This window comes from Nerophis ophidion, linkage group LG18 (assembly GCF_033978795.1).
Source record: "Nerophis ophidion isolate RoL-2023_Sa linkage group LG18, RoL_Noph_v1.0, whole genome shotgun sequence".
NCBI lineage: Eukaryota > Metazoa > Chordata > Actinopteri > Syngnathiformes > Syngnathidae > Nerophis > Nerophis ophidion.
Genome location: NC_084628.1, coordinates 21,162,800 through 21,186,911, shown reverse-complemented (window position 1 = coordinate 21,186,911; position 24,112 = coordinate 21,162,800). Strand labels below are relative to the sequence as shown.

The window sequence follows — 24,112 nt, the reverse complement described above, 5'->3', positions numbered from 1 at the left end:
GCAGTCATCAAAAGAGCCACATCTGGCTCTAGAGCCATAGGTTCCTTACCCCTGCTGTAGATCATTACCTTTGCCAGAGGAGACCTACACCTTTGGTGCACTATGTCCAATTTCCAGTGTGTCCCACCGACAGCTGGATTTGTCTAGTGCATGGTGGCACGGCGAACTCCGTGTCCCCATTTGGGAATTTCCTCACACACTATTCATTCAAGATTCTTTGGAGCAGACAACTGGTTTTTAGAAAGTAAGAGATAAAATGGCAAAACACGGCCAGCTGCTTTTAGACACGTCACATCAGTTCGTTCAAGATTCTTGAAAGCAGACAAATACTTTTTAAAGAGTAAGAGATAAGAGGCGGGCTTCACTGTGGAAGAAGGGTTAGTGCGTCTGCCTCACAATACGAAGGTCCTGAGTAGTCAGGGTTCAATCCCGGGCTCGGGATCTTTCTGTGTGGAGTTTGCATGTCCACCCCGCGACTGCCTGGGTTCCCTTCGGGTACTCTGGCTTCCTCCCACTTCCAAAGACATGCACCTGGGGATAGGTTGATTGGCGACACTAAATTGACCCTAGTGTGTGAATGTGAGTGTGAATGTTGTCTGTCTATCTGTGTTGGCCCTGCGATGAGGTGGCGACTTGTCCAGGGTGTAAGCCTTCCGCCCGGTTGTGGCTGAGATCGGCAACAGCGCCCCCCGCGAGCCCAAAGAGAATAAGCGGTAGAAAATGGATGGATGGATAGATGGAGATAAGAGGCCAAAGCAGTGCTTTTAGACACATAACACCACGAGGCAACAACAACAGCTCTGAGGAAGACTGAAGTTGCAGTGACTGAGGCAAGTCTGAACACCAACTGACCAAAACTCTCGTTGTAAAGTCAACAAACTCAAGCATAACTTTCAAATCTGACAAAGGAATGTATGATTTTTTTCGCCCTCAAGTGACGCAGATCAGATTTTTTTACCCATATAACGCTCCAAAGTGCTTCAAATCTGATCTTTTGGCATCAGATTCAGGCCACATCTGGAGGTAGTCCTGAATCCGATTGGAATCGGATCTTTTCAAATGTGACTTCAGTGTAAACGCATGTATGTGGCTTTTTTGTCAGCTTTGGGCAAGCTACATCACACGTGTGTGCGGGGAAAGATGCAGTTGCCAGCAACATCCAGTTTCGGTGAGCAAAGTCGATTTAAGACGACCACATTTTTGGTGCTTCACTTGTCAATAGTGCGCAAATAATAGGCTATGTGTAATACATGAATATGTATTTTGATTTTGAAAAAAATCGCAATTGTTGAAGGACCGTAATTGACGCTGTGGCGCATTTGCTTACGTGTGAGTTGAAAAAAAAAAAAAAAGCTCACGCTGATTTTCGTGTCTCCTCTACTTAACAGCCATTACAAGATTAGAACACTCCCCAATAATTTACACTGTTATACATCCATTCATACATTATATTACTTTATTTTATTTTCATGTGAAAAACACTCATTCTAAAGAGTTGCAACTTTTATTTTATTTTGTAGTAGTAGCTAGTTCCTCCCGGTCAACTTCCTTTGTTAACACTTTATCAAAGTGCGCATGCAAGTGACGTCGAGCTCACATTGGGTCCACTTTAGGGCCTGTGTGCATTTTCACACTGGAGTCTGATTTTAAAAAAAAAAAGCACATTTTACTTGCAGTGTCAACATCCATCCATTTTCTACCGCTTATTCCCTTTTTGGGTCACAGGGGGCCCTGGTGCCTATCTCAGCTACAATCGGGCAGAAGGCGGGTTACACCCTGGACAAGTCGCCCTCATTGCAGGCAGTGTAAACAGTCAGCTGGGAAAAAAATGTGATTTAAAAAAAAAAAAAAATCCTATTTGGACCACTTTGGTTTGCATTCTAAACGTAGTTTGTGTGACCCATGTTGTTTTTGGAATTTCAAGCCTTTGATGACCACAGTTTGCTTCCTAAATCCCAGAATAGAAAATAGCTTTATTGCAATTGTTCAGTGATGTAATGATGAATGGATGGTGACCATGATTTGACACGTGACGTGACCGGCTTTAGCGGCGCTGTCAAGGTTGTATTTACCTGAGAGTCTCAGGAAAGTAATTCTAAAAATGTTCTGCAAAGTCAAAGCTGCCCCGCCTGCAGCAAGTGAAGCCTGGGCTACTGCTGACTGAGAGAAACTGCAAGATACGAAGCCTGTAATGACAACGCAGCCTGAAAGAAACAACACTCTTACCCGACCTACAGTGTAGAACTGGTCTGACGTGGAGCCAATTTGCTAATCTTTACTGGTGCAGATGGTCTGTCCACCGTGGTTGCACGTGCACAGCAATTTCAACGTCTGTCACTGCAAAAGTGACTGCAGGAAGGAATGACTCAAAATGGCAACAATCAAGTTGTTCAAGAGTGATGTGTGAACCAGCTCCTCTGCTACACACGAGTCAAAACATTAATATTACGTATTTAAGTCGCTTGAAAGCTCCTTGCCAATGTTCTCATTTCAGACTCGATTAATTCTTGCTGCCTTCACTTTTAAAAGGAAATCAACTCTCTTTAGCCGTCTTTAAATAATTGAATACTCCTAAAATGTGCAAACATTTAGATTGTGTGTTACCATGTACTCAATAAACTGTCACATTTTCCCTGCATAGGTATTCCATGTTGCAGGAATAACTCGTTTTCTTCTCGTGAAATGTTTGGCCCTTGGCCCAGCGCCAATGCAACCCTAAAACACGGTGGCGATTTGTCGCTCCGACAGGAAGTAACACTGAGCATCTTCCTGTGGTCATTGACGTTGCTTTAGGACACAGGTGTCAAATTCAAGGCCTGTGCTACCTCATATTTTTGGTCTTTAAAAGCCTAGAAACAATGTATTAATAATGTACTTTATCTTTTCTTACTAAATATATTAGTTCTTTCTATTTTGACAAAAATAATACATATGCTCCATGCAATCGCATATTTTTTAAGTTGAATATTATCTGATAATACAACAAATATATTCCCATACATTCGAAATTTTTTTTTGTTTAAATAGAAATAAATACCTTTTATCTGCTTGACTTATGATTTCAAAGCAAGTTATCCATCAAATTTTATACTCTAAAGATGGCAATAGATTTTACGGTAAAATTGTCACATTTAGTCTGGTTGTACAGCATTTGATTGGAAATGTTTTTTACGCTGTTTTTTGACGATAAAATTGTGTTTGTATTTAAAAAAATAAACTGTGGTACTGTTTTGCCATTTACAGTAATCCAGTGTAAAATCTACAGTTGTTGTTTTTACTGTAAAAAAAAAAACGGCAGCTCAGTTACCAGAATTTTACTGTAAAAAAACATTTTCTATTTACAGTAATAAAAAAAATATCTTACATTTTACTGTAAAATTCTGTCATCTGAGCTGACAGGTTTTTTGTTTTTTTTACCATTAAAAACAGTGGTAGTGTGTTTCCATTTACAATAAAAACCAATGTAAATGTTTACGCTAAATTTCTTGCGACGATGCTGCACGTTTTTTTTTTTACCATAAAATCTACAGATTTAAACTTTTTTTGCACTGTACATAAAAAATATATATATACGGGCAATTATGTAATAATATCATTCACTGGTAGAAGCTGCCCTCTGGGGGAAAAAATAACTGCGAAGCGGCCCTCAATGAAGACAAGTATCAAAATTTAACGAACAACTTCCACTTTTTGGTGCAAGATTTTGGAGCACGGTTGCGGGAATGTTTGTTCATTTGTGAGGTTTATCATGAATTGATTAACGTGGACCCCGACTTAAACAAGTTGAACAACTTATTCGGGTGTTACCATTTAGTGGTCAATTGTACGGAATATGTACTGAACTGTGCAATCTACTAATAAAACTTTCAATCCATCCATCTATCAATTACTGATGTTGGACCTCTTCCACAGCAAACTGCTGCGAGCATGCCTTAAAGGCCTACTGAAACCCACTACTACCGACCACGCAGTCTAATAGTTTATATATCAATGATGAAATATTAACATTGCAACACATGCCAATATGGCCGGTTTAGTTTAATAAATTGCAATTTTAAATTTCCCGCAGTTTCTTTTGAAAACGTCGCGTAACGTCACGGACTGTCAGGAAATATTAGCGCAGCACTATTTGCGGCTAAAAGTCGTCTCTTTTCATGCGCAATTAAACAGTATTCTGGACATCTGTGTTGCTGAATCTTTTGCAATTTGTTCAATTAATAATGTAGAAGTCAAAGTAGAAAGATGGAGTTGGGAAGCTTTAGCCACACAAACACAAGGTGATCCCTTGTTTAAAATTCCCGGAGGTGAAGCTTTACAATGGATCAGAGCGGTCAAGCGAACATGGTTCCCGACCACTTGTCAACCGGCAGGTTTCGGTGAGAAAATTGTGTTAAAAAGTCGCTTCTTACCGGAGATCTGTGGAGTTTGCGCCATCCTTGTATCTGCCGTGACTTCCAACAGACACTGGCCTCAAGACACCCGTGGACACACCCCTCCCACTATCAGGTACTAATTAATCTCACTAAAACACTAGCAACACAATAGAAAGATAAGGGATTTCCCAGAATTATCCTAGTAAATGTGTCTAAAAACATTTAAATCTGTCCCAATGCAATCGTCTTTTTTTTTAAAAAAACTTTATTTATTTTTATTTTTTTTTCTAGTCCTTTGCTATCAATATCATCATCCACAAATCTTTCATCCTCGCTCAAATTAATGGGGAAATTGTCATTTTCTCGGTCCGAATAGCTCTTGCTGCTGGAGGCTCCCACTAAAAACAATGTGACACGTGAGGAGCCCTCACCCTTGTGACCTCATCGTCTGCGACTTCCGATAAAGGCAAGGCTTTTTTATCAGCACCAAAAGTTGCGAACTTTATTGTCGATGTTCTCTACTAAATCCTTTCAGCAAAAATATGGCAATATTGCGAAATGATGAAGTATCACGCATAGAATGGACTTGCTATCCCCGTTTAAATAAGAAAATCTAATTTCAGTAGGCCTTTAAGACTTAGCTTTGTGCAGTGGGAACAGAAAAAATGAATTTTGTGACGCATACAGAATAAAGACGGGGCCCAAAATATTCATATTCAACTTGTCCTCATCTGCAGTGGAGTAATGATACACACTGCAGCGTGCATGGGTTCGATTCCCAACCTGGTTGCACATACCCATCGGAGACTAAGCTAAATAAAGACTAAGCTAAATCTCATGCAGTTTACTCGCTGTGGCGCCGAAAGACAACAGCAGAGTGTGTTTGTTGTGAGATTTTAAAAAGATAAAAATGTTTATACTGGACTATAGTTGTTAAACGAAAATACGCCTCATTGACATTTCTGCTTGGCATTCCAACCTTGACACGTGTTGTGGCAACACACATTGCGTTGCTGCTCATCTGCAACACAACACCGCAACGCTAAATCAAAGTCATTACCCAAATGGATGTGACGTCCCAAATAACACTTAGTGTCAGCTGATGAGTCACGCCTCTGGTAGTCTCTCCCTTCACCTGCTCCGCGCTCGGAAGACATGTTGCGTCCGCTGTGTGTTCTGCGTGTCATATTGTATTAGTGTTTTGCGCGAGTCATATTGTAGTTGTGTGTTCTACGCCAGGGCCCATGGCACGCCCGTGTGGGGTCACAAAGCCCAGAGAGGGAGCGGAAACTGGAGCAGCGCTGCTGATCGATGTGTGTTATTGCCACAGGGATGGTGGGGAGGGTTTCAAGGTTGCGCCACTCTTCAGCTGGGGAACGACGTCACACATCCTGTCAATGCGTGTCGCACTTCCTCTTACAACACACATTAACATGACAGCAGCAGCCGAATTGTTTTTCCTTATTCCTCTCACGTCACTTACACAATGTAACATGTCAAAACGTTTACCTGAGCATCCAGTTAATTACACCGACAACTGATGAAAACATTTCTACAACACGGTGACATTTTGACAGCTTTATATAAAAATGTCATGTTGACACAATGTTGGCACTTCAGACTTCACGTTAAAATTTTACGTGATACTAAAGGAAGCTACTTGGTATTTTCTCTTATGGCGGATGAGGATGATGCAATGTGACATCAGCAGTCACAAGCTGTCATTTTATTAGCCACACCAGTATTCAAAGTATTGCATCCACTTAACTTTCAAGGTAATTTGAACTGCCGTCCTAAGTGGGCAGTAGAGAAAATATAATAATAAAAAAATATGGATGTAATAGAAATGGTATCAATGATAACCGTGGTAAAACTATTGACGGTTTGTGTTGTTGTTTTTAAATTTTTTAATAAAAAAAACATGATTCATATAGCCGATTTTTAGTAAACTCATGGACAGACAGGGTTAGCATGATAGCTTAAATGCTAGCATGAATATAAGAGACATTAACCTTTTTCCTCCTTAAGAAACAACATACCCCAATTTCAATTTATTGCTGTCTGAACTAGGGCTGCGCGATATATCGATATATTTGATATATCGCGGGTTTGTCTCTGTGCGATATAGAAAATGACTATATCGTGATATTGGCGTATTTGTTCTCACGCAGTTGCTTTTAGCTGCGGTCATTACTCTACAGGCTCTTCTCCCTCTTGCTTGTCTCTGCTTCTCACAGAGACTTAAAACAAGCGCACCTTCTTACATACGTCACATGTGCAATGTCACACGCTCCCGTGGAGCAGAGAAGTAGCGACATGGTAACATTAGCTGTGATGCTAACAGTGCGGTGTGGGTGGTAATACGAGAAAGAGAAGGTGCGTATCTGGTAACAAATGAAGGAATAATTTATTCCCAAGAAACATAGCACAGGGTCCTTCGTCTGGCAGTGGTTTGGTTTCAAGCGGGAATATGTTGAACAGTTATGCGGCAAAAGCGTTGCTACAAAACGTAGCACCACTGCTAATTTAGCATCATTTGAAAAGTCACCCGCTAGAGAATGAGGAGTGCTCAACATCTACGGCCGAAGCCACACCGACAAAATGCCGAAGCAACTATTTCAGATCAACACTGTATGAAACAAATAGTCCACAACAGAAGGAGATAACGTCCGCAGGAACCTACCTCATAGCGAAGGAGATTTCCTATTTTGCAGCTCATTTTTATTTGACACTTATTGAAGTATCTTGTGTGGCATCATGCACAAAAGTGCACTTTTTTTGTTTTAAACTATTGTAGTGGAGTTCTTTACAAAAAATTCACTTTAATTTAGTGTTGTTTTGATCCGTCATCTTTGTGACATCATGCGCAAAAGTGGTTAGAGTGTCCGCCCTGAAATCGGTAGGTTGGGAGTTCAAACGTCCCCCGAGTCATACCAAAGACTATAAAAATGCGACCCATTACCTCCCTGCTTGGCACTCAGCATCAAGGGTTGGAATGGGGGGTTAAATCACCAGAAATGATTCCCGGGCGCGGCACCGCTGCTGCCCACTGCTCCCCTCACCTCCCAGGGGGTGAACAAGGGGATGGGTCAAATGCAGAGGACACATTTCGCCACACCTAGTGTGTGTGTGACAATCATTGTGACAATCAGTGCTGAAAATTGTAATTTTCCTGACGGAATAAATAAATTACTATCTAATCTAATCTAATCTAATTGGTACTTTACTTACTTAAAATGTCTCTGACAATCTTGCACTTTCTGTTTTGGAAATGACTTGAATGTTTGTGCCACTGCTTAATAACTGTTTAATAAATGCAGTTTTGGTAAATTGACTTAGTTGTGATTTCCCTCCCTGCATGAAATTTTAAAATAAGCAAACATTATTGCAGTGTGAACAAGAATGTTTTGATGTAGACACATAGAATCATCATACTGCTGTGATTTTATGTATCAAGTGTTCATTCAAGGATAAGGCAAAATATCCAGATATATATCGTGTAACATGACATGGCCTAAAACTATTGAGGTATCAATAAAAGGCAATATCGCCCAGCCCTAGTCTGAATAACTAAGACATTCAAAGTGCACTTTGAGCCTATACCTGTAAGCTGTGTTCTCTTAAAACAGAGTTATTGATCCTTACTCAGAGGAATATGACACGGAGGTGTTTTTACGTTGCGTTTGAGGATCGCTGAACAGAGTTGCATGCCAAAGCACTCACACTAATCAGTGAAGGAAAATAAACACAAAACATGCAAAATAGGGGGCTATCTAACAGTGTGTCTATTTGTTTAAGATTTAAAAAAAAATCTAAATATTAAAAAAAAAATCTAAATACCGCGATAATAATAATCGTAACCGTAACATAAAATGTTAGTATCGTTAATCCCTAGAACATATTCTAACATTTAATAAAGTAAAACCCAAATAATGCAACCGGAGAAGCATTCCACGCTTCCTCTTTTGTAAAGTAAAAAGTGAAAAAAAAAGAAGTATTTTATTCAACAAGCTGCCTTACAAACAATTGCTGCCATTTTAATCAATGTCTCAAACTCCATTGTCTTAGGCATGACAGCGGGCACTTACTGCTTGGTTCGGGTTCTTTTAAATGATACAGGGCGGCAGAAGCTCAAACTGATGCATGGTCGCCCAAAATGAAGGTGCTGTCGTGAGACAAAAGATGGGCCCGGGCGTAGGGGAACAGCGTCGAGGGAACGGAACGTCTGGGGGATGGGGACAGCCGAGACGAGGAGACGTGGGGAGAATGATTGGGGGAAGGGTGATAGGGACGAGAAAATGAAGGTGAAAGAACAGCTTTAAGGAAAGAATTTGGTCCTGAAGGTTGAAGCTAGTTTGTTTATAAAGGGCCAGTTTGTGTGTACAGCAGACGGAGGGATTTGTCTTCATTGTTTATGTTGCAACCACTCACCTCACCCGACCCCAAAGCTTCCACTGCTGACAGAACTCTGAACATGACTCGCCACCTCGGTTGCACTATCCCCATTGTTATTGTTGTTGTCTACTAATGTTTTTTAAATCTACTTCAATGTTGAATACAAAAAATTACTTTTTGTGTTAATGTGCATTATGTTATGTGTTAAACTGGCTCCTTCTAGAATGTTCTGCATGTAGCATGTAGGATTTTATTTTGGCCATACACTTTAGAATTATAGACTGATTTCATGTTCTTGTTTGTGGAAACATGCTCCATCCATTCAGAGTTGTTTTATTCAGCTAAATGTAAAGTTGTTAAAGGACAACTGCACTTTTTTTTGGACTTCTGCCTATCCTTCACAATCCTTATTAGATGCAACAGGACAAAAGTTTTTTTTTTGGCATTCTAATTTGTTAAAATCGGGTCGTTTTAGGTGGCAAGCTATACAACTAATTGGATTATTCCATTCTGCCCCTGAAATATTTTGAAAATGCATCCATAAACCGCCAACAATACTTGATTTACATTCCGTACCCTTTATATTAGCCAATCTGTAGCGACATTGTTATTTTAAGAGCGGACACTTGGGAACTGTTTTTCTAGCGTATTAACACATTGCCTTGCAACAGCATGCTAAGGCATTAGCCGTAAGTTAGCTTCTTGCATCAGCAGCTGAATCGCCTTTGTGTTTGTAATGCAAGACACAATGCGATAGAACTATAATCTATACTTGCTGAAAAAACACAAACAATCATATTGCAGTATCCATAAAGAATTAGCCCACATTTCATATTTTGTTTTTACACAGCTAACTCGACAGCTTATAAAGTTCTTATAACAATCATGATGTGCTGCATGTATTGTGATCAATATTATAATGATTCTCTCGTTGGACATTTGACCACTTGTTCTAGCCTTTTCCTGTTGATTTTGGGTGAGCACTCCATTTATGTCGGCATAGCCTAGCTCCAAGCTCCACATTTAAACCGTCAAGTCACGCCGACGTCACTCTTTTGGCTTCCGTCTCCTCCAACGTTTCACTTCTCTTCGTGCTCGCTTCTATAAACAGCAGTTATTTTTTGTAAACTCAGGTTCACAAAGATGACGTTGTGATTCTTCTTTAGGGTTGCACAATTAATCAAATTTTAATCGTTATCACGATTTTGGCTGCTACAAATAAATGAGAGTTACTTGTCCAGGGTTACCCCGCCTTCCGCCCTAATGCAACTGGATAGGCTCCAACACCCCTGCGACCCCGAGAAGGACAAAATGTAGGAAATGGATGGCGATATTTACATTCAGAAAGCAGGCTTCGCTGCATATCAATTTAAGTACTTTCACAACCAACAGTCAGTCAACCACCAGGGGGTGACCGAAAGATAGTGGACTCTTGTGAGAGCGAGTAAGAGGAAGTGAGCGGGTGACTGACACATGATCAGCTGTTTGCCTGTAGTCCCCGAAAATATTTTTGAGGAAAAAGGCTTTGGTGACCTTCTCTCCTGTAGAGTGACCCACATTTTTACGCCAGAACAGGCCCGCACGCCTCACCCTTCTCGAGGTTATCCTCCCACTCGTTCCCGGAAACCCGGAAATGCTCCTGCGCGTGTACACAAACGCCACAACAAGTTGCACGGCAAAGCTTCGCTGGTGTGCACATTTAAACCAATTATTGAGTTGCGCCAACAGGTTAAGCATTAAAAACACTTCTCTTCTTTCCTCAACCACCATCGTTTTCCCGCGACATGAAGCTAAAAATCCAAACAGAGTTATGGTTGCTCACAGTGTGGTTCTCCCGGCGCAAAGCCCCAACGTACAAAATACTATTATGATCCGTTGCCCGGATCATGTTTTGTTTAGTTTTTGACGACCTTAATTCTGTTTCAGCACCCATGGGTTTGTGTTTTGGTTACCATAGGTGCTGATTAGTTTCACCTGCCTCTGATTAGTGTTCGGGACACTCACCTGCTCCTGGGCACTAATCAGAGAGCTACTTATTTCTGTTTTTCGCCACACTCAGTACGCCTGTCTTATTGGCTTCACGCAACACGTTACGTTGACTATTTCTATGATTCTTGATTCTTGTTCATGTGCTAAGCTTCACCATTGCTCCCATGCTATCAGCACACTTTTCTGTATTTCAGATAGATAGATAGATAGATAGTACTTTATTGATTCCTTCAGGAGAGTTCCTTCAGGAAAATTAAAATTCCAGCCGCAGTGTACAGAGTTGAGATCAATTTAAATACAAGTAAAAAGTAAATAATGGGGGTTTAAATGGAAACAAAATAGAGAAATATTACAACAAGAATAAAAACTAAAAAGCAACAATGGGAATAAAAATATAACAGTAAAATAAGAATATAACAAGAGAAAGTAGGCAGTAGTGACCATGTTATGAAAACGTATTGCACTGTTATTGCTTTGCATCCCCTGTCATCCTAGTACGCCCCGCCCCCTGCCCCAGAGAGGAGTTGTACAGTCTAATGGCGTGTGGGACAAAGGAGTTTTTGATTCTATTAGTCCTGCACTTGGGATGAAGCAGTCTAGCACTGAACAGGCTCCTCTGGCTACTGATAACGCTATGCAGAGGGTGACTGGCATCATCCAGGATGCTCACTAGTTTGTCAACAGTCCTCTTCTCTGCCACCGTCACCAGTGTGTCCAGTTTCATTCCCATTGTAGAACCGGCCCGCCTGATCAGTTTCTCAAGTCTGGAGTTGTCCTTCTTAGATGTACTGCCCCCCCAGCACACTACCATGTAGAACAGAACACTGGCAACCACAGACTGGTAGTACATCCACAGGAGTTTTTTGCAGATGTTGAAGGAGTGCAGTCTCCTGAGGAAGTACAGCCTGCTCTTTTAGTAGTCCTGCCTGATTTATTAGAATAAATCATCTTCTTACCTGCATCTTGCCTGCGTAATTTCCATCTGCATCCTGAAGGAACGAGCCACGCAGTAAAATGTAACCTCGGCGTAACAACTGTAACATCAACCGTGCACTGAGGCACCCCTTATCCATCCACCTCTCAATCACACGGATAAATAACGGATGTAATAAAGTTTTATTTAGCAAAGACACAAGCGGTAGAAAATGGATGGATTAATGGATGTCCTATACACACTGTGAGCTGTACAGTGTGTTCCTTTTAGTATGTGTCTTATTTTTTCACTTATTTGCACTTTATGATCGCACTTTGCAATGGCATATTTATTTTCAGTTAGCCCTTTGTCATTTGTAAATTTAATTTTATAACTGATGAACAATTTTTCATCAATCAAAATTTGTTTAACATAACAGTAAATAATATGATTTCAATATTGATGAAAATGATTGTGATTATTATTTTGGCCATAATAGTGCAGCCTTAACCCTTATTTGTCCAAAAATAGCCAACTTAGTCGTCTATTACCAAGTCTGCCATGATTAGAAACGCACACGTGTTTGTTGCCGAAAGTAGGAACACACATTTGTTGCTGGAAGTCGGAAGTGCACTGCTATGGAAACGGAAATAAATGCGCTGAGGAAACAAGTTCTGGCTATTATGAAAAATGACCAAAATAGGGTAAAAATTTAACATATTACATATCGTTATTGATGGGTCTGTTACTCCATTATATATAGACTTGCAGTGTGTGTATATAAAACGTTGATGGATGGTTTTGAAGTTGTTTAAGAGGGATTTAAGGCTACAACGGTGACTCCCATTAGCCGCAGCTTACAAGCGTTTTTTGATCATCTTTAGATTTAAAAAAAAAAGGAGACATACTGTGGTACTGTCTCTAATAATGATTGTGAACAATAGACAACATTCTAAAAAAGGTGCAGTTCCCCTTTAAGGCTGGTTCATCAGTCCTCCACAACGACTGGTAGAAACTAAGGCCTACTTTGAGTGTGTACATGGAACAGGAATCTGGTTTACAATCGCGCATTTGAAACCTCTGATAAATCCTAAACACTTCCTTATGGTTTAGATCAGAGTTGTCCAGGGAATCTTTTCAGCCCTCAGCTTGTTTTATAATACCCAGTGACACTTTCTGAAGACAAAATATAAACATCCCGGATTACAACATTACAGCAAAAAAATAGAATATGCATTTCAGAGAGCAACTGCGTGTGAATGCTGAAATATTCAAGCCGTACATAAATGCTAATGTTAGCATGCTAACAGTTAGAATGTGTCAAGTATTAAGTCATGTGACTATTAAGCTGGGGCATGTACTATAGCTATACAAAAAGTTAGCGCGCTAATATTAGCATGTTAACATGTTACCGTTAGCATGTGTTAAGTAGCAAGTTATAGGACTCTGAGGTGTTTGAATGAAAATTGGCTGAAAGAGTTTGCATGGTAATGATTGTAAAGCTGCCAGAGGCTGAGCCAATCAGTGGCCACATTACTGTGGTGTCATTGTTTTGGTCTCGTCAAGGGGCCAATACTACTGTAGTATTGGTATTTTTAGTTCATTCAGCCATTTTATGCCTGAAAATTTTTAATTTAGGGCACAATTTGCTTTGTTCCTGATAACACATAGCTAAGATTTTGATTTTGTGTTCAGATATATTGTCTTGTTCTTAGTATCTTTAAAGTACAAAATCTTTTCAAGTGGCACCTTCATGCTTCAATTTTTACTTATGCGGCCCTCGCTGGAAAAAGTTTGGATACCCGTGGTCTAGATATAATTTTTACTCCACACCTGTTTTCTGAGTCTGTCTGCAAACAGTTTGTATGTGGAGGCGTTCCCTATAGATTGCAAATATGCAAAAGCATGTACGAGGATACCAGCATAACAACCTGCGATGTCACAAAATGGCCCACCTGCAAAATCACAGCATTCAGAGACATTCCAAACTGCATGAAAGCTCACGACCTCACGCCCAAATGCATGAACATTATGATTTGACGTTTTGGCATTGTTCAACACGAGTGTACAATATTGTAACAACATTTATAAGTCAGAAAAGAGGTGTTAAAACGTTACCGATATTATACTGTGTTGTACAAAGCTGGTTTCTCTCAAATTCATGCAGCAATTGTTTTTTTCCAGTAGTGAATTACAAATGTTGATTCACTCTGCAGACTGTTGTTCATATGCATTGTATATACATAATTCATTGAAGCAATTTTCAATGTTCATGAATAATTTAATGTAGATACGAACGATACTGTTGTTTGGATGTTTCAGGAAAAGATACAATTGTGGTCAGTAATTTATATCAGATGACAGATCCACTATTATAACAATAGCCTGTCGAGAGATTCATATATTTTATTTAGCAGACAAAGGTCTCTAATACATTTTTATTAGTGACCCATTCCAAAAGACCCAATGAAAACAGAATCGTACAAAAAACTAAGCATATTTCCCCATAAAAAACAACGTTAATCCCATTACTTCATTTTAGACTGTTGTTGGTGAAAATGTCGATGAGCGAAGGTAGAGGATTAGAATTGGAGAACCACACCGATGCCACCTCTCTGTGCTTTGCTACGAGATACTTGAACTCAAAAATGTTTCCTAACTTCTTTATTAAAGTGCTGGCACTTGCAGGCTACTCCTGGTTTATTTTGCAGTTGTACTGGATAAAAAAGCCAACGTCACCAACGCATTAGATTCTTTCTCCTGGCCCTGTATTTCAAGTTGCGTCGGCAAACACGAGTTTGTTACACGCAATGTATGGCCAACACGAAAATATTTTGTCAAATCAAATAAAAAGTCCTCTGTACAAAAAACGTACATGATCCATTACTGTATGGATGTCTGGCCACACACTAATTAACTGCAAGGTTTGTAGGACTGTTGTGGTCGCAGCGGACCTGAAAGCCACACCTGTATTTTTTTCTACTGAGTGTCATTTGTGAGTTTTTGCTGATCCTGATGGTCCACCTCTATCGTCTTGTCCCCTCAGCACACCTCCCTTTCCACCAGCCGCTCAGACAAAGGAACGGGCTGGTCGAGCCGCTCGCTGGGCGCACGATGTCGAAACTCCATCGCACTGTGTTCAGACGAGCAGCCACATATTGGGAACTACCGGCTGCTCAAGACCATCGGCAAAGGCAACTTTGCCAAGGTCAAACTGGCGCGGCACATCCTGACGGGCAGAGAGGTGAGTTTTAAGGCTTTTACTACTTTACCAAGCTACTGTGGTGGTTCTTGCCAGCTGTGATGATGATGACCTACATTGTTTCACAGCAGCTAACTTTTCAAAAAGCCATGAATGAAACTGTGTATTGGTATGACGTAGTCCTTGAGAGGGTCACCGTTGATCCGTGTTGGTTTGTGGTCCTCACTTCCTGTACTTTATCACAGTCAAACACTGTAGTGTTTGTCCTCACTGCTGTGCCTTCACGGAACCTGGAGGACATTTGGGTTCACAATCAGCATTAGAAATCTTAGTTTGTTGCTAATATTTATGTATTTACCTATTATGTTATTAGTTGTTTTTACATTAACTGTTGTTTTTTGTTTCTTATATAGGTTGCAATAAAGATCATCGATAAAACACAGCTCAACCCGACCAGCCTGCAGAAGGTTAGTGAGATGTTGTGGGAAAACAAAAGATCCACACCCCAAAAAAATATCTGATAATGGCTTTAATGCAAAACACAAAGCCAGTGAAGTTGGCATGTTGTGTAAATCGTAAATAAAAAGCATTACAAATCGTTTTCATCTTATATGTAATTGAATAGACTGCAAAGACAAGATATTCAATGTTAGAAATAAGAAATTTAATTTATTTTGCAAATAATCATTAACTTAGAATTTAATGGCAGCAACACTTTGCAAAAAGTTGGCTCAGGGGCATTTTTACCACTGTGTTTCATGGCCTTTCCTTTTAACAACACTCAGTAAATGTTTGGGGACTGAGGAGACCAATGTTTTAAGCTTTTCAGGTGGAATTATTTCCAATTCTTGCTTGATGTAAAGCTTTATGTTGTTCAACAGTCCATTGTTGTGGTATTTTACACTTCATAATGCGCCACACTTTTTCAATGGGAGACCGGTCTGGACGACAGGCAAGCCAGTCTAGTACTCGCACACTTTTATTACGCAGCCGCGCTGTAGTAACACGTGGCTTGGCATTGTCTTGCTGAAATAAGCAGGGGCGTCTATGATAAAAAAGACGTTGCTTGGATGGCAACATATGTTGCTCCAAAATCTGTATGTACTCTTCAGGGTACATACAGTACAATGGTACCTTCACTGATGTGAAAGTTATCCAGGCCTTGGGCGCTAATACACCCTCATACCATCACAGATGCTGGCTTTTGAACTTGGCGCCAATAACAGTCTAGATGGTTCTTTTCCTCTTAGTCCAAAGGACACGACGTCCACAGTTTCCGAAAACAATTTGAAATGTGTTTTAACTTGCACTTAAAGATGTAGCAACAAACTAGAGTTACTGACAGTGGTTTTCTGAAGTGTTCCTTAGCCCTATGTGGTGAAATCCTTTCCATACCGGTGTCGGTTTTTGATGCAGGACCGCCTAAGGGATCGAAGGTCACGAGCATTGCCGCTTACGTGCAGCGATTTCTCGAAATCCTCTGAACCTTTTGATGATATTACACACCGTAGATTGTGAAGTCCCTAAATTCCTTCCAATAGCTCGTAGAGAAATATTCTTCTTAAACTGTTCGACAATTTGCTCACGCATTTGGTCATAAAGTGGTGACCCTCGCCCCATCCTTGTTTGTGAATGACTGAGCGCTTCACGGAAGTTGCTTTCATACGCGATCATGGCAATCTTCCCAATTAGCCTGTCCACCTGTGGGATGTTCCAAACAATTGTTTGATGAGCATTCCTCAACTTTCTCTGTTTTTTTCGCCACTTGTGCCAGCTTTTTTGAAACATGTTGCAGGCATGAAATTAGAAATGAGGTAATATTTGCAAAAAATAGCAAAGTTTACCAGTTTGAACGTTAGGTATCTTGTCTTTGCAGTCTATTCAATTTAATATATGTTGAAAACGATTTGCAGATAATCGTATCACAATACGAAGGTCCTGGGTTCAATCCTAGGCTCTGTTTCTTTCTGTGTGGAGTTTGCAAATTTTCCCCATGACTGCGTGGGTTCTCTCCGGGTACTCCGGCTTCCTCCCACCTCCAAAGACATGCACCTGGGGATAGGTTGATTTGCAACACTAAAGTGGGCCTACTGTGTGAATGTTGTCTGTCTATCTGTGTTGGCCCTGTGATGAGGTGGTGACTTGTCCAGGGTGTACACCGCCTTCCGACCGAATGCAATTGAGATAGGCACCAGCACCCCCAGTGACTCCAAAAAGGACAAGCGGTAGAAAATCGATGGATGGATGTTGTAGCTCCTTTCGATACACGGCAACCCGGGAAAGTTCTTTTTTTGTAAAATGGCGTTTATTGACGACTCCTTGCTGTATACACCATCCACGCCGACACACCAACAAGCCGTGAGAACTTACAAAACACAGTACGATCCAGTACATCGGACTTTGAATTTAAAACATCAATAAACTCTCAGAAATAAATTAAATTACAAAAATACAATACCTCGTTGGCTGCTTGTAACTAAAAGAGCTTCTGGGGATAGGTTGATTATCCCCAGAACGTGCTCAAGCACCCTCCCCTCTTGCATGTTCTGACTTGTTTACATGGGGTCGCAACATCACAACAATCGTTCCACTTTGCAACACAATTAACACAACACATTTACATTTTGCTCAGGAGATTTTACAATCAGGGCAGCACGGTGGAAGAGGGGTTAGTGCATCTGCCTCACAATACAAAGGTCCTTAGTAGTCCTGGGTTCAATCCCAGGCTCTGGATCTTTCTGTGTGGAGTTTGCATCTCCTCTCCGTGACTGCGTGGGTTCCCACCCGGGTACTCCGGCTTCCTCCCACTTCTAAAGACATGCACCTGGGGATAGGTGGATTGGCAACACTAAATTGGCCCTAGTGTGTGAATGTGAGTGTGAATGTTGTCTGTCAATTTGTGTTGACCCTGAGATGAGGTGGCGATTTGTCCAGGGTATACACCGCCTTCCGCCCGATTGTAGCTGAGATAGGCACCAGAACCCCCCGCAACCCAAAAGGGAATAAGCGGTAGAAAACGGATGGATGGATTTTACAATCACACATTTTTTATAATATTTAATTACTCTGCATCGTTAACCTATTTAATAATATTTATTTATTTATGATACATATTTAAAGCATGCAAACTCCCAGCAACAGCTACAGATGTATTCTGTTTTTATTAACGATTTACACAACGTGCCGACTACACTGGTTTTGGGTTTTGTAAAATGACCTCAACAATTCTCTCAAAAATGGTTGCTGTCTCTAATGTTAACTTTATTTGTAGTCTGACTCTTTAAGTTGTGTGTGTTTACTGGACCATGTCTAAAAAACCCACAGTAGTGATGTCTTTATAGATTATTTCAGTCTCACTATTATGCTGGATCCACTATGGACTTGACTCCCATTATTATGTTGGAGCCACTTTGGACTGGACTTTCACAATATTATGTCAGACCCACTCGACTTCCATTGCATCCAGTCTCCCCTAGAGGGAGGTTACCCACATTTGCAGTTCTCTCCAAGGTTTCTCATCTTCATTCTCATCGACGTCCCACTCGGTTGTGAGTTTTTCCTTGCCCTTAGGTGGGCGCTGATCCGCGGATGTCGCTGTGACTTGTGCAGCCCTTTGAATACTTGTGATTTAGGGCTATATAAATAAACATTGATTGATTATGTGAATGTGAGTGTGAATGTGGTCTGTCTATCTGTGTTGGCCCTGCGATGAGGTGGCGACTTGTCCAGGGTGTACCCCGCCTTCCGCCCGATTGTAGCTGAGATAGGCGCCAGCGCCCCCCGCGACCCCAAAAGGGAATAAGCGGTAGGAAATGGATGGATGGATGGATGATTAATTGATAATGGCCAACATGAGTTGAGTTTTTACCTGACTTGGTCAGAAGATGGTGACCTACTACCAAGGATAATTTCATAATGGTACAAACCCTGTTTCCATATGAGTTGGGAAATTGGGTTGGATGTAAATAAAAACGGAATACAATGATTTGCAAATAATTTTCAACCCATATTCAGTTGAATATGCTACAAAGACAACATATTTGAAGTTGAAACTGATAAACATTTTTTTTTTTGCAAATAATCATTAACTTTAGAATTTGATGCCAGCAACACGTGACAAAGAAGTTGGGAATGGTGGCAATAAATACTGATAAAGTTGAGGGATACTCATCAAAGACTTATTTGGAACATCCCACAGGTGTGCAGGCTAATTGGGAACAGGTGGGTGCCAAGATTGGATGTAAAAGCAGCTTCCATGAAATGCTAAGAAATTCACAAACAAGGATGGGGTGAGGGTCACCAATTTGTAAGCAAATTGTCAAACAGTTTTAGAGCAACATTTTTCAACAAGCTATTGCAAGGAATTTAGGGATTTTACCATCCACGGTCCGTAAAATCATCAAAAGATGGACTGATGCAAAGTGGTAAAGTGTTCTGTGGTCTGACGAGTCCACATTTCAAATTATATTTGGAAACTGTGGACGTGGTGTCCTCCAGAACAAAGAAGAAAATAACAATCCGGATTTTTATAGGCGCAAAGTTCAAAAGCCAGCATCTGTGATGGTATGGGGGAGTATTAGTGCCCAAGGCATGGGTAACTTACACATCTGTGAAGGCACCATTAATGCTGAAAGGTCCATACAGGTTTTGGAGCAACTTATGTTGTCATCCAAGCAACGTTATCATGGACGTCCCTGCTTATTTCAGCAAGACAATGCCAAGCCACGTGTTACAACAGCGTGGCTTCGTAGTAAAAGAGTGCGGGTACTTTCCTGGCCCGCCTGCAGTCCAGACATGTCTCCCATCGAAAATTTGTCACGCATTATGAAGCGTAAAATACGACAGCAGAGACCCCGGACTGTTGAACGACTACAGCTCTACATAAAACAAGAATGGGAAATAATTCCACTTTCAAAGCTTCAACAATTAGTTACATCAGTTCCCAAATGTTTATTGAGTGTTGTTAAAAGAAAATTGGATGTAACACAGTGGTGAACATGCCCTTTCCCAACTACTTTGGCACGTGTTGCAGCCATGAAATTCTAAGTTAATTATTATTTGCAAAAAAAAATTAAGTGTATGAGTTTGAACATCAAATATCTTGTCTTTGTAGTGCATTCAATTGAATATGGGTTGAAAAAGATTTTCAAATCATTCTATTCCGTTTATATTTACATCTAAATTTCCTAACTCATATTTAAACAGGGTTTGTACATCAATAACTGTTTGTCTTATGCTGTTTTGTGAACAAAAAAAGAAACAGTTGCCTACTGGGTGGAGGTAATCAAATGTAGCGTTTGATATCAGTTTGGAACCGAACTGAAGGTCTCAGTGTTTTTCAGTCCGCTTGATATAGGAATATGGTCAGAATCGGTTTATTAATATCATTGTCCATTATTGATTTTTGATGCATTTCTGTAAAAAGAGAAAAGTAGGCTCCAAGAGTGTTTGAACAGCTCGCTATCTCTTCGCTCTACGTGCCAGTCGTGTTATCACAAACGTACAGAAGCCTTCAGATAAAACATGAAGGTTTTGCTACTTTTTTAGAACCTTGGTGATGTGCTGTGTGACCACTCGTGTTCTCACACTTGATACAAGTTGCCCTTTGTTCAGTTTGTTAGCTGTGCTAAACAAACGTGACCCGGTCCTGTTATTAGTTTACTTCATCAGCTACTTCACTCCAACAAATACACGATCAATTCCAGCGTCCACTCGCACACACCTCGCATATTGATGAGTGCTGTGTAGGTTAGCCAACATGTTGAGGCCAGATTTTTGTCATGCTGGAGTATTGATGATGGTGTCTGGCCTTGTGCAACAGTTGCTCCCATCTGGCCTAGAAACTGGCCAAAACTTAAACTGCTGACTGATGCCATAAAATCAATGAATGCATTACTCAATCAGATGTTGGACTACTTTCTATGATTAAATCTTAATTTTTAATCCTTGCAGGATTTTTGGGACAATTATATGTTTCCAACTTTGTGGGAACTCTTTGGGGAAGGCCCTATTCTTTTCCCAGTCCACAAAGCAAGAACAGCTGCTTGCCCTCTTGAGTCGTATCCAAAAGCCTATTTTGAATGGCCCTTTTTTGGCGTAAATGTCCCTGCTGGTTTGCGATGCAGAAAATGTACATTTTTCATCCATTGTTGTTCTGGTTGCCAAGTACTGAACCATGATTAGACTTTGAGTTGAAAACACAAAGGAAAACCTTGCCATCTTAAGTAGGCGGTTGTCATGTAAATGTCCTCTAAGGCTGCTTGATAACGTGTTTGCGTGGTCATGGGAGACTGTGTTGAGGCCGTCATCAACCAATGCTGCGAAGGGTCTTTAGTCCCCTGCACCGGCCCCCTAAACTCGGAGCGGAATTCCAGACAGGCGAACAAAAGGACACTGGCTGAGGTGGGGAGTAGTTGGGCCTTGGCAAAAGAGAAAGACAAGATAGAGAGCAGAACTAAAGAGAACAGACTTGGTCGCCTCTCTGCCTTTGTCTGCACATGTAATGCAATTATATGCTTTGCTATTGTTTGAAGCATCTCTCACTGTGTGTCTGTGCAGCATCATATTGTTGCTTCACAGTGCTTTGTTGGATTCGTACCCACGATAATTAGACAATAAAGACGCAGGGCAGACGGAGCGCAAGCGACACTGACCCAACGCTGACGTCCTGTCTTGAGTGAACCGAGTCAAGATTGTGATGCTGGGGAAAAACAGTGAAGTGCTTGCATGAAATGTGACGCCACTGCGATTGGCTGCAGTGCCATCAGTTCCCCATCAGTATTTCAACATCAAAGTTGTGTCCATGTGCGTCAAAGACAGGAGACACTTAGCCTGGTTGAACAGGTCAGACGTCATGACACATGAATCAAACATTGCGCAGCACACCCGCTAAATGAGAGAGAGCCACACAAGGAAACATCTGTTCATGCATCAAAATGTAGGTGTGATGCTGTCCAAATGGCATTAGCATGTAAGGTTGTAGGTGTACATACAAATATGCTGTCTCATCATTGACCTTTGATCTTCACAATCACACAGCAGCTTTCCTCTCACACACACATCAACGGAGCCATGACGGACAGCAGCTGTGTTTGCAGCTTTAGCCTGGGGGATTAATACCTGCATTGTCATGACAACCGTGACGCTGCCGAGCTGTTGCCATGGCAGAGAGCCAGGAAGTGATTTAAGGAAGAGAGAAACAAGCGATCCAAAGAGTAGCGGAGTTGTCCTGTCGGCCACAGGGAAAATGAATCACCATCGTGCATGTGAACTCCATGCAGCAAGGCAGCCTATCAGCTCAGGATTGATGGGACCGTTAATCAATAGCTCGCTGAGCAACATCCTCAACCCCCCAGCTAGGCTTCCTGCCTTTTCCAGCTGCAAACACAACACAGCACATAACATCCCTCTCAGCAGTGCCCCACCTTTTTTTTACCCTGGCCTAAATATAGAAAACATGTAACATGAAGGTAAAGGAGGACAAGCTTATCCCTTAATTCGTCTTTAAGCACCCAGATGACCAGATGAGGCGCCACTTACTTCATATAATGTTTTCAGAATAGTCAATGTATGACAATGACATCACGTTCTTCCCATTGGGTCTATTTCCTCCATTGTTGCATTTCTTCTCCTTGCTTCCTCGTGTTCTATTTGTATTTTTCCTGCCGTTGTTCATCACAGTGGGTCATATTTCCATCCATTATACTCTCACTGTGACATGTAGTAGAGTCGCCATGTCTTACTATGTCAGTAATTGTGAAGTTTCGACGGATGAAGTGCTTCCTATAAAGAGTTGCTGAATTCACACAATCTGTCATGCTGGGAAAAGTCAAACAGTCCTGCTGTTGTGCTATTCCATCTGCTCATATTTGACTATTTTGCACTTCAAAATAATGTCAACCAACAGGCTGTGATATTTGAAAATGCATTGTTTTATGAGGCAAAAAGTGGGTGGAAGACTTACGAGTGAGTCTGAATGAGACATGTTGATGGTTGAGAGAAGAGCGCACCTAGGGGTGGAGGCCCACTGTCACATTCCCCTAGGGCAGTGGTTCTCAACCTTTTTTCAGTGATGTACCCCCTGTGAACATTTTTTTAATTCAAGTACCCCCTAATCATAGCAAAGCATTTTTGGTTGAAAAAAAGAGATAAAGAACTAAAATACAGCACTAAGTCATCAGTTTCTGATTTATTAAATTGTATAACAGTGCAAAATATTGCTCATTTGTAGTGGTCTTTCTTGAACTATTTGGAAAAAAGATATAAAAATAAGTAAAAACTTGTTGAAAAATAAACAAGTGATTCAATTATAAATAAAGATTTCTACACATAGAAGTAATTATCAACTTAAAGCGCCCTCTTTGGGGATTGTAATAAAGATCCATCTGGATTCATGAACTTAATTCTAAACATTTCTTCACAAAAAAAGAAATCTTTAACATCAATATTTATGGATCATGTCCACAAAAAATCTAGCATTGAATATTGCATTGTTGTATTTTTTTTATTCAGTTCATGAACTTACATTCATATTTTGTTGAAGTATTTTTCAATTAATATATTTATAAAGGTTTTTTGAATTGTTGCTATGTTTTAGAATATTTTTTAAAAATCTCACATACCCCTTGGCATACCTTCAAGTACTCCCAGGGGTACTCGTACCCCCATTTGAGAACCACTGCCCGAGGGAACACCGGGTCCAAAGGTGCCTTTGTTTGCATGTGTGAAGTGATTAGTATATTAGGGCAGGGGTGTTCAAACCTTTTCCACCAAAGACAGTATAATAAAAAGTCAAAGTATGCAGGAGTCATTTTTATATTTTTTATTTTGTTGAAAAAAACAACAACTTACACATTGGTATTACATCTAGTAAAAGAAAAACCTTTGTGTTATGGGTGACAAGGTGTACTATCATTAGTTATTACAGGGGTGTCCAAAGTGTGGCAAGGGGGCCATATGCGGCCCGCAGCCCGTTATGATGGTCCGCAACATATTGTAGGGGGAAAAAAAGAAAGAATGAAAGATGTAATGTAATAAGAAAAGGCTGACAATTTGATACTAATAACAATTTATTAATTAAAACACAAAGCTGACACTAGGTTTTGATTTATGTCTGTTCATAGTGTTTCTTTTTTTTTTTTACAAAATAAAAAAAATATCAAAATGGCCCCTACATACTTTTAAATGTTTGGACCCTTCTGAGTTATTAGTATTAAATTTTTAGCTTTTTATTCGCTACAT

General features: G+C 40.6%; 1 protein-coding gene across 8 annotated transcripts in view; it reads left to right on the top strand.

Annotated features, from left to right (window-relative positions):
* mark4b (MAP/microtubule affinity-regulating kinase 4b) overlaps positions 1-24,112 on the top strand; it is an 81,525-nt gene that overhangs the window by 20,513 nt on the left and 36,900 nt on the right. For all 8 annotated transcript variants that reach the window (XM_061877575.1, XM_061877574.1, XM_061877576.1 and 5 more), the window contains exons 2-3: positions 14,717-14,914; positions 15,286-15,339. In XM_061877575.1, the coding sequence (XP_061733559.1) occupies positions 14,717-14,914; positions 15,286-15,339 (252 nt within the window). The remainder of the gene's footprint in view (positions 1-14,716; positions 14,915-15,285; positions 15,340-24,112) is intronic.